The sequence below is a fragment of the Notothenia rossii genome (assembly GCF_949606895.1).
Source record: "Notothenia rossii genome assembly, chromosome: 4".
Classification (NCBI taxonomy): Eukaryota; Metazoa; Chordata; class Actinopteri; order Perciformes; family Nototheniidae; genus Notothenia; species Notothenia rossii.
This window is the reverse complement of record NC_136902.1, coordinates 57,319,421-57,331,348: the sequence shown is the minus strand read 5'-3', so window position 1 is coordinate 57,331,348 and position 11,928 is coordinate 57,319,421. Positions and strand designations below refer to the sequence as shown.

Here is an 11,928-nt window from a genome sequence, read left to right as displayed (position 1 = left end):
TAAGTCAGATTCATATTTATATCAGATGTTAAATCACAACATTAATTCCCAAAGCAATAACAAATCAAAAATATCAACTTGGAATGGGGCAATATATCGAAATTCAATGTATCACAATAGCTCAATTTAGTAATTATTTCATAGTAAATGATTCTGCTTAGCAAATAACATTGCTACAAAAATGTGTCTCAGAAAAAAACATAGTACCACACTGTCAGACTGAAACTTTTATTTAAGACATTTTATCATGGTTCTATCACATTTCAACCCTATATTGCATTGTCAATCACATTGAGATAATCTAATTGTAATCCCTATCAACTGTATCAGCTCTTCATATACACATCCTTACAATGCTCATTCAATGAACTTTCATTTCAAGGAGAACAAAAGTAGAAATAATAATAATAATCATACTTTCCAAAATCAAAATTCCCTGACTATACTATTTTGCAGGAAAAATAATGTTAGCTCAGTGCATTACTTTATAATGTTTTTCTCCCAACACATGTTTGTAAATAAACAAACAGTCAATACAACAACACAAATAAATCTGTATTTGGCAGAATTCTTTGTTGGATTAGACAAAAAAAGGTAATAAAATAAAATAGTAAAAAAGACATTTAAAAAAACACTTCCTACACATTTTCCTGTGTTCTCTCAATAAGCTAGATTTCACTCAAATTATCATGTTGCATACACAGGTATAACCTTCCAATGCTCATTCAATGATCATCATATTTAGGTTTTAAGTGCAATGACATCCCTAAGGTTATATTTGATCAAAATATACACACTGTTTTCAAAACTCATCGAATAATAGGATGTATAATCAACAAGCTTTTCTGCATCTATCAACTCTGTTGCTTGGGCAAGATTGGGTACAGTGACTTCATATGCTAATAAATCTTTGTTAAAACACACAGTTTCATAAAGCTGATGTTCAAAGCAATACAATGAAGAATCTACGACATAAATGTTTTTTATAAGTCCAAAGATAGGTACTGTATCATTTGCATTAGTTATTATCAGAGACTTTCCGCTGATGTACTTGTTACCATTAAGAATAAGCCACTTGACTGAGACTGCATGTTGTATGCCATCAATCCCCAAGAAATCTCTAATCTTTGCTGTGATGTACTCTTTATTTGTCGCTTCTGAGACGGGGCCCAATTCTTTCTCATGTAAAAATATTGGATGCTCAATGCCCATTTCATTTTGACAGCATTCAAGAAGCTGGTTATGGTTCACCAACGATTTACATACATTTTTGAAGTTCAATTTAGATGACCACTGTTTAAAAAAACAGTGCTTTGACTCAAATCTCATGCACATATGCCTTGTCAAAGGACCCAGAGAAAGAATTTGGGTAGGGAGATGCAACATGTAATGTTGCTTAGGCGTTACATTTTTGTCAGGAAAAAGTTGCTTAAACTGTTTTAGATGCTGCTCAATCATTTGTTTAAGTCTTAATACAGTTTGCAGAGATATGACAGGCGTAAAAACTATTTGAACTATCTCAATTAATTCCAAAATAAACTTAACGTAAATATTTCCCTTCATATAGTTCAACAGAAAAGGCATGATCTTTAACAATATCAGCATTTGCCCAGAAGACTGTTTAAGTTTGTTATCATTAGATGACAAGGTATTGACACTGACAGGACAGGGCTTGTCTCGTACATCAATAGATGAAAAAGGAAAACTCTGCATGGCTGAATTGAAAATGTCCAACTCCATTTGTCCTGACAGAATAAGGTATTTTAACACACACTTAATTTCCATGGGTGCAACACCCTCAAGAATTATGTGCATTATGTCCTGTGGAGTTTGCTGAATGAGGTCAAAGGCTGGAAATTCAACCAGCTTGCTTTTTCTGTTTATTCCGTAGGTGGTTTTAAGGGCAGATTTCAAGAACTCTGTGCTGGCCCTTTCTATTTCAATGCACTGTCTAATGTGCTTTTCCACTGTCCTTTTAGTGAAACTTTGTTCGTTAAAATTGATTTGCATGTCCTCAAAGGTACATTCACAGTGCCTGCACTTGCTATATGCAAAACCAACTCCTTCCTTAAAGCCAGCGAGCTCATGTTGCGCAAGTGTGTCACCACATAGTGAAATTAAAGCACCAAATAAATCCATTTCACCATTCTGTGTTTGTATTTTGACACCATTGTAAAGCAATTTTAAGTCTTTATCAATTCTTTCTAAAACAACATCAACACCACACTGGTCAATATCATTCGCTTTTGCTATAGCAAGGAGTCTAATTGCTGCAAGCTTCGATCTAAACTTGGGGTCTATGTTTCCTAGAGTATAATAAACCATCAGTAATTTGTTTACAGAAGCATGTGACCCCAAGGGGTTGCATATCTCTATTTCATCAGTGTACAAGATCAGCTGCAAAGCAGTAGGTTTTATTGAAAACAGAGGGTGAGATTTAAAAAGACTCCCATCAACAATGTCATACAAAAACCCATCTTTGTTGCAGCTTTGTGGTGCAGTGTTGATCATATCAAAGATTCTGGAGTTGGACAACAACTGTTGTAGACTATTAATTAGGGGTATATAGTAAAAACTTTTGTTTTTGATTACAAGAACTCTTGAGTCTCCCTTTTTAACTCTACAAACTTTTTGAGACACAACTATTTCCTCTGGTTTCACTGGGTTAAAAAGATTCTGAATGGTGCTATCCTGCATGTATGTGGTGGCCATTAGGGTGAAAGGATCCTGAAAATGATCAAATGTTGCTAATGCTTCCTCTTGGAGCTGCACCGTACTCCCTGAATGACTCTCGAAGACCCTTTTCATTTTGTCTCTCAAGGTATCCAGAAGAGCCGCTTGATACTGTTGGACCCCAGAGACAATATCGTTGACACTCCTCTGAAAGAGAAAATAAAAAAAATTAAATACATCAGAGTATGCATTTACAGTCCGAGTGTCCATAGCTAACTAACATAAATAAAGTGCCCCCATGTCTGAAAACAAGGTTGAAAATGACATACAAAGATTATCACCACTCTTCAACCCCTTTGACTACAGGCACACTTACATTCATTATGTCACTTAGCAGACACTTTTGTACAAAGCAACTAATAGATGCAATACCTGGGACAGGTGGCATTTTTCACGGACATTGATGGCAAATGCAACTGCACGTCTGGAAAGATTTCCGCCAGATGTATCAGCTTCTTCCTGGAGACATATTCATAGTAATATTACACAATTAGAAGAAAGACTAGTTAACTCAAGTGTTGTATGTTTGAGTAATATTATCATGTAAGATATGGCTTTTAAACCAGCAGCCCCTGTCCAATATGTCTTATTTAAATAGTGTCTGTGAAAATAATTACAGGAAGAAGGTCCTGTGTTCTGGCTAGTGAAAATTGCTATTTCAACCAGTGGCGGCTGGTCCATAGAGGCAGAGGAGGTTGCTCCTCCTCTATTTTTGAGAGGCAAGAGGAAGATCAAATCATCAATCAATCATTGTTTTACTGCTTAAGTTTTCATTGGACAGAATAAAGTAGAGATAAGTAGCCAACTAGTGTAGTAATAATAATAATTAGTATTTATATAGCAATGTCCAGATTAAAAGATTTCCAGAGTAAAAATAAAGAAACCCATATAAGACCCCCCTTCGCTACTAGTAACTAGGTAACTACAATTCTCAGTAGCTTGGCGGTAGCGTCACTATTTCCTGAATCAAGTAACTTTTCAGTAGCTTAACTCTTTTATTGATCAAGTAGTGTGGTAACGATCACTGAAGCTATTTTTTATATGGCTTAACACAGCAGAGATCCCATAGCACGTGAAGGCACCATTAAAGTAGCTTCACATGTAGTGAGCTACTTTTGCGGTGTTTGTGTAACTTAGCTTGCTACATTTGACTGGTTGGTAGCTTCTGTGTAGTGAAGCTCCATAATGGTAGAGTAACTGGTAGCTTAGCTCACTACATTTTCAAAGTAGCTTGCTCAACACTGCATCTTACCTGATCAGGAGGTTGAATCGGGAATTCCTCAAGCTGTTGCTCCTGCTGTGAAGGGACACATGTGCTGACTTGACTGTTGGTCCTTTGCATCCCTCGTGTTGCAGTGGCACAACCAGAAAAAATGGGCATATCAAAATGTTCAAGTCCAACTCTAGATGGTTCGGATGCAGTTGTCATCAACCCAGAAGGCGGGCTTCCATTTTCAAAATACAGAGCATGTCTACGTCTGATGTGGTAGTAGAAAGAGTTGAAAACTCTGTATTCTTCGGTACATCCATTAATTCCACATACAACACGGAAATCTGGACTGCGGCCATGTGCCTTGTTAATATGGCTCAGCAGAGACTTCAATGTTAACGCAAAAAAAACAAAGCAAATCACACACCGCCAATACGCCATGTTCCTCAAAATCTTCTGAACTGAGGAGGAGATGGAAATTGACAGATTGATGTGACAGACAAAACATCTGCTAAAAGCAAACTTGAACCACAGCCTGCGCCAGTACTGTAATATCTCCTAGTTCTACTTTTTGGCGGGCTTTGGCACGTTGGTTGGGTCAAACCATATTAACAATGGGGGGGGGAGGTCTCTGATATATCTTTTTTAGTATGTGCTGCGATATGAAAAATACAAAAAGCATATGTATTAGCAATTACAAACACTATCGTCACCTTTTTCCCCTCAAATGCTTAATTTTATCATCCCTATTTACTCAGATTATTATTTGTCGAAGGAGGAGTTCAACCCACTACTGTATCATTGTCAAGTAGCACGTTCACGAGGTTAGAAAGAAGAGGTCACAGAAGAAGAGAAGAGAAGAGAAGAAGGTCACACATTTGAAGAGAAGGTGTGTATTCATATTATAATAAAAGCGCATTAATTTGTCACGGTACCAATATTGCTGGGTTAAAAATGCAATACATATTATGTCTGTTAGCTAGCTAGCTAGCGCTACTAGTGAGCTAGCGCTGTTAGCTAGCGCTGTTAGCTAGCTAGCGGCGATGCTAACGTTGTCGTTCGGGTTAGCAAATCATTATAGACTGCTGAATTAATCCACTAAAATTGTCAGTTGCTTCTTTTTTACACCGGCATAGTGGTACGTTTATTAAATAATGAATTAAAAACGACATGTATAACTTTTATTTGTATCGTGATGTGTTCACCGGTCCCACAACTTCCATTACGCAGTCAAAATGGTAACTAAGAGTGGAAAGTGTTCAGTGTTTTACACTGAACTATTTGACCGTTATAATGAACCATGCGGGTACTACCGGTAGGCCTATAGTGCACACAAATATTTCATGCTTCAGATTGGAACACATTTATACGCTCAAAACAGTAAATGTAAGTACAGAAGTATGCAAATTGAGATATAGCAAGGGACAGATAGCTGTTTTGTCAGTATTGACTAAAACCAGTGTGCGAAATATGGGGTCCCTTCGTTCTGAGTTGGAGAGTAGCACGTTTAAGTTCGCGGCCAAATAGTAATTAAAGTAGTTTGTTACTATACAAGTTAAGCGCCTGTAACATCAGTGTTAAATGCGTATGTGCCGGTTGGTGTGTGTACCTTATGAAAGTAAGTGTTTATCGGTTAGCAGACGTAATGAGCGACATTGCAGTGGTCTACATGTAATGCGCACGTTCTATTGTTTACAATTAGCATGCTAAGCGGAGTTAGCTTTATTCACGTCTTATGCCTTACTATGTAATATGGATGAGATTCATGTTGCTTAGTGTAATGCCCCATCCACCGCTTGCTTTGCATGTCCCGCAAACCAACCAGTGGAAGTCAGGGGAGGGCGAAATAGTTTCGGAAAGGACCACTCTACTGCGATGAGGTGGATTTGTTTATCGGCTTTACTATAGCGATCATGACGGTACTGAGCATAAAGTAGAAAGTAGATGAGACGATAGAAGGGTAAGGAACCCATATGAAGATAGGCTTTTTATTTCAGTTATCCTATTTTTGCACCGAAAATATTTGAAAACCATGAAAGTTTAAAAAGTTCAAGATAATGACCACTACACAAGCGAAGTTGTGACACCCCTTGTTCGTTCCCAGCGCCCCCCTAGGTTGTACGAACGCCCCCCACGGGGCGCTGACGCCCCCGTTGAGAAACCCTGTAATATAAAACAACATGCATCCAAACAACTTTAGCCAATGCAACCTCCTATGTCAGTGTTGCGCAACAATCGGGAGATGGGACCCCCCGAATATTGACGGGTATTTCGCACACTGACTAAAACCATTATTTTTCAGCCTCTGTAGCAGATAAAAACATAAAATGAAAAGCATTTAAGAGCTTAAACCACAAGGAATTATTGTATTCACTGTAATATTCAATCACATGTTTGTAAAGCTGTTTGAAATCAAATTATGATAATTAATTAATATTTTTTCTTCCTACCAGGTTATAGATGGGACAATGGATAAACTGGATGATGTTACAGTGTCAATTTTTAAGGGTATGTCATTTGTGTTTGAATCAAAACGATAAATAATTATTTGGGATTGTAAAATGTTGGTAATGATGCTGCTGTCCTCATAGCTGCTAACATCGATGAGGTGTTGATGCACTCCCTCACTCGTGATGATTTGAGAGACCTTTTTCCTGGGCCAGAACACTTTCTTAGGAGAAAAAGAGTGTGGTCTTTGATCAACCCAGAGGTAAATGGTTACCTACTTTGGTCTAAAAGAAAAGTTGCACAAGACATGTTATTTCAGATTGTCGCCATTGTTTGACTTTGACTGTTTGACATTATCTGCTGTTGTAGGACGAGAATCCTATCTTAAAAGATAAAGATGGCCCTTCTGAAACAGGAACTCCACCTTGTCGAAAACATAGTCTCCCCTCAACATCCACTCCTTTGGAGAAAAAACGCCCAAAGATGACCCTACAGCTACCTAGTCCACCAGAGTATGTGATCTACACGGACAGTGAGTTGGAACAAGCTCGTAGACATTACTTTGAGATGGCCCGCACAGGCAGAGAGGGGGAATGTGTAATGTCCAAGGAGTTGAGTTGCAGGCTAGTGAGGAACACACTCACCAGCATGATTTCCATCCTGAGAGCAAGTCCACAAGGAGAAGAGCTTCAGTACCCTTCCAAACCTGAACTCACAGCCATGGCTAAGAAAGTAGTGGAGTATTATCCCATGTTACAAGACAAAGATGAAGCTGTGAAACATGTAAGTCATTAAAATGTGTGGCTTTTTATTTCTTGCACTTTGTTGATTGTGAAGTACTTAATAATTATTTGAATTCACTGTCATCTCTTAACATTTAAAAAAAAAAGTCAAGGCTTCATCAAAATGATTAAGTAATTCTTATAAAGTTACTTTGTTATTTCCCACAGACAACCATTCACAATAAACTTAAAAAGAGGCTTCTGAACGTAAAGTCTCCGCAAAAGAGGCAAGGGCCTGCACAAGAGAGGGGCTGTCCAAAGAAGAGGCGTTGCCTTGACTTGTCAGCAAGTGACTCAGGAAAAGATTATGATGCTGACTCAAGTGACGCAGGTGGATCAACAATTATTTTGGATCAGACTCTTACCAGTTCTGATGAAAATAAAAGTACATGTAAGTAGAATTGCAACTTAATTTCCATTTATATGGTTCTCTACTCGAAAGGCATATCCACACATTGCTGAATGCATAACATCATGTGCAACATAAAAGTTGTTTGTAATGGACAGAGATATTATGGTCATTTTCTGTCATTCATTTTGTAGAGAACATTTTAACCTTAAAGGCAGCTATATATAGTTATGTGAGCATGTCATTGTCGTTTTCTGATTTATTGTTTGACAATTGTGGTAAGGCACAAAATGCATTTTTGAAAGGACAAATAAATATCTAAAATATCTTCATTAGCTTCCACAGTAGCCCGCTCGGGCCGCAGGCTGCCCAATTACACCGCGGACCAGCGATCCAGTATGGTCATCCGTTCTCCCAACTCACACCAGGGAGCCAAAAAGCAGCTGGTAAAGGCCCTCCACGGTACACTTTACCCAGCAGAGGACCCAGAGCCCGGGGAGGAAGAAGAGGGTAAGTCCTGAGTCTTCCAAACTTTTCTACTTGTGTGTTGTCTGAATATTTTTACAGACATCACCCAGCCATAAGAGGGCTGCTTCTAAAGGGAGACCATTTTTGACAGTCTTATGTGCACATAATCATTTTCATTTTTCATTTTAGTGGACAAGGATAGTCTGCAAGCACAGGCCAGGCATTTTAAGACTCTGCATGAGATGTACAAGAATAAAAAACAAAACAAAGATGCTGTCTCTCAACTCCTTGATCTCGAGTTTGAAGCAAGAAGACTGTTCATTGACAGTGATGTCCTGAAAGTGGAGGACAGGCACACAAAGGTCCTGGATGCCTATCCATGCTTCAAGGATCTTCAGAATGTTAGTAAACGACTTCCCATTTTTACTTTTCAACAAAAGTTCCAGATTTTAATACTTATTCACTCTGTAGGTGATGTCTGAGCTGCGTCGCCTCCTGGATAAAGACAACCACAAATACATAGCAGAAGTAAAGAAGAGATGGGACGACTTTGTTGCTAAAGTGCAGTTTTACGGAGTTTCGAAGAAAGCGATGAAACCCCCTATGACCCTGGATGGTGGTAAGTCACCTCTTAGTGTCTACAGTGTGTTGGTGAAGATATGACTGTGAATAGGAGTGTGTCATTGATGCAAGGCTGACCAAATAAATCTAAAATGATAATGATCTGGGGGCATTTTCACACTATTTTGTTATCTTACCATAAGTAGGATCCCTCTATCACACTTTAAGTTCCTAGCTAAAAGTTGTATTTTAAAACCTATTCACAAACTTGCTGAGATCAACTTTTCACTAAGGAATTAGGAGAAATCCAACTGGGTTGGCCCAGATGACATCGCAATTCCTGAAACAGTTATTGGCGGAATGACGGACGGACTTCAAATTTGTGCGTCATTAATGGCGTCTGATGCAACCTCTGCAGCAGTAGCTTACTAAGTCACAACACCAACCAACTAAACAACAGACATCGGCTACCTCCAGGGAGCATGTCATCTGATGCACCCAAAATTAACCTCACAGTGCATGTCTCCTAAACTTGAATAACTTTGACCTTAAGTCAGTTATATATTTATAGACTTTATATGCATTATCCTTTGTTTCATGTGTCTAAACTGTAGTTATGTTAATACAGATTGTGTGAGCTAAAACAGTTAATACAGTGTCTGTCTTTCCATCCACCTGTTCGCGTTTTCTCTTCTCTCTTCTCCTAGTGGAATTCTCGATTGCCTTGTTCAAGGCACTCCCTACACTCTTTCCTTCTCCAGCTGCACCGCCTAAGAAATTGGGACATGCCAGTGAGGCATTGATACATGTTCTTCAGGTGAGCAATTGTGTCACATTCAAATCTTGATGTTTTTTTTACTTGTGTCTATAAAGCCATTTACTTCCATGCTTTATCCTTTTTGTAAGTCTATAATGGGGTCGCTTTTCACAATTAGGACAACATTTAACAAAATATGTTGCTGTTTTTTAAGCTGCCTTGTCATGAAAGGACATTCTCTCAGCGGCAATTGATAGTAAAGTTTAAATAATTTAACTTTAAGCGTAAGCACTGTGGCAATTTGGAGCTTGTTGGCACCGTTCCATCCATTGGAAGAAAGCGGCACATCAGTGCAGAGCTGTTTTACTGCTGGTCCTGTAAGCCAGCTTTCAGCAGGAGGTTAAGCAATTTGTTTTCATTATTTTATTGGAAGACATGTTTTTGTATTTTCATTAGTACATAAAATGGTGCTGTCTTTGGATTCACAAACTACATGCAAAGCATTATAACTTCAATCATAGATGCAATATATACATAATGGTAGTAGAGGGTCTGCTTTAGTAGTTCTATGTTATGGATGTTTATTAGAGTTTTGCTATCTCCTTTAGCCTACAGAAGATCCCACCGTCTACCTCCAGAAGAGATCTCTGTCCAGCCCCGTCTTACTTGTTGATGACTCCAACTGCCTTGTCGCCATAGGAACCACTCCCATCGCTACATTTGCCAAGCAAGACCTGCATGAGGGTTTGCTATATCTAATGGCCTATTACTACACAATACATCTCACTTATCCGAAGTGTGTTGCAACCATCCTTTCTGTTATTCAAACAGAAATATTGAAGGACACTATCCATGACCGAGACGCCACAGCCTCATACAAAAAAGCCATGGCTGAGTGGAAAGCTTTCATTGGGGAGTAGATCTTGGTGGTAGTTAGGTTCCCAACCTGTTTCTACAATGCTCACCCGCAATGTCTGTCGAGGTTGGGAGAGAATAACATCCCAGAAAACAACTCACGTACAAAAACAAAGTTGCAATATTCAGCCCATCATTTCCTTCCAGCCCTCCTTTCCTCAAACTGCAGGTAGCTGCACCTTCAAAGTAAGCGTCACTTGCCATAACCACCTCTCTGTGGGCATTGCCCACATTCAGCCAGCAGGATGCCCACCTTTGTTTTGAAGGTGCAACTAGCAATACAAATGTAATCATTGCACTTTACAAATGATCAGCTGAAAATTGCAACTTTGCTCTTTGTAATGTAATTAAAAAGCCAGAGTCATTTTTAGGTCTATATATTGAGTCGTGCCCATTTGCTGGGCACAACTCATGCTCGCTTCGACATATACACATATACAATGTGGGTGAGCTAGGTGGTAGTTGGGCTAGTTATTGTTAACAATTGATACTGGTACCAGTATCTGTTTTTGCATTGATACTTTGGACACAAGAGACATGACTTTCTATCATTCAGTGTTTGATCATTTTTGTTCAACAATAAGAGAAAACAGTAATATTGAAGCTCTTAAGTTATAATTCTTCAGTTTTGGTTATCTAACACAAAGTAATGTTGAGTGGTTTTCAATGTTATAATTTAAGTTTAAAATTATCGTCATGATTAATTCATACGTTTTGTAAAATGCATGCTAGGTTCTTGTTTTGAGATCTGTCTACTTGAATTCAGAAATAAAGAAATGGTAAAAGAAAATTTGACAACTTGTTTTGAGTATATTTGGCTTATACCTGTGCATGGAATAAGTGTTTTTCTGCTTAATTCAGGACATTTGCCACTTTTCTAGCATCCATATATTTCTTATTTCCAGAATTATTATTCTTATTTGAAGAATTCTTATTTCACGCATTCTTATTTCAAGAATTGTTATTCTTATTTTAAGAATTCTTATTTCAAGAATTATTCTTATTTCAAGAATTATTATTCTTATTTTAAGAATTCTTATTTCAAGAATTATTCTTATTTCAAGAATTATTATTCTTATTTTAAGAATTCTTAATAAGTCTAATTATCTCACTGCACTGGCAGATTATTACACTTGTTTCAAGTCTGTATAAACTCAAATCACATATTTTTTTTCTTGTTATAAGATGGAATATTTTTGCAGTGTACCTTTGTTGTAATGCTTTTCTTTCATTTCAATTTGAGTTAAACAATGGAGATATAACATTGTATTGTTTTCTTTTTACACTGACTCAGATATAATGAAAAGACTGCGTCAGTCGAAGCTCAGCTTTGGTAAGAGAGAGAGACAGGACAGAGAGAGAGAGAGAGAGAGAGAGAGAGAGAGAGAGAAATCAGGGAGGAACTGCAGGTACAGTCACAAAAGAATGTAGGCTTAATAACCCCATCTATCCATCTATCTATAACTTAGTCTTCATTTACAATATAGACAATAGGCATAATTGTAAAACAACATACATCTATTGCAGTTATGATGTCACAATAACATACAATTGTATAAAACACAATTTTTCTTACATCTTTGTTCTCTTTTGAGAATCAAACAAAACAGATTTAAATAACAAAAAATAATGCAAACAAACAAGTGAAATGAAATTGCTGAATTGCTTTTAATTCACTGGAAGGAGCGACAAGTGAGGAGGATCA

General features: G+C 37.8%; 1 protein-coding gene and 1 long non-coding RNA gene across 2 annotated transcripts; one reads left to right on the top strand and one right to left on the bottom strand.

Annotated features, from left to right (window-relative positions):
* Positions 1-214: 214 nt before the first annotated feature.
* Positions 215-4,123, bottom strand: LOC307037416. The gene is made up of 3 exons (XR_013807673.1): positions 3,986-4,123; positions 3,106-3,192; positions 215-2,880 (listed from the first exon to the last, which is right to left on the bottom strand). It is a non-coding gene; the product is annotated as an uncharacterized lncRNA (long non-coding RNA).
* Positions 4,124-4,695: 572 nt separating this feature from the next.
* LOC307037415 (uncharacterized protein) lies at positions 4,696-11,316 on the top strand. Its single transcript, XM_079678267.1, has 10 exons — positions 4,696-4,832; positions 6,397-6,451; positions 6,535-6,653; positions 6,761-7,174; positions 7,342-7,564; positions 7,859-8,032; positions 8,180-8,391; positions 8,462-8,609; positions 9,259-9,368; positions 9,917-11,316. The coding sequence occupies exons 2-10, from the start codon at positions 6,412-6,414 to the stop codon at positions 10,226-10,228; spliced, it is 1,752 nt and encodes a 583-aa protein (XP_079534393.1). The 5' UTR covers positions 4,696-4,832; positions 6,397-6,411; the 3' UTR covers positions 10,229-11,316.
* Positions 11,317-11,928: the final 612 nt, after the last annotated feature.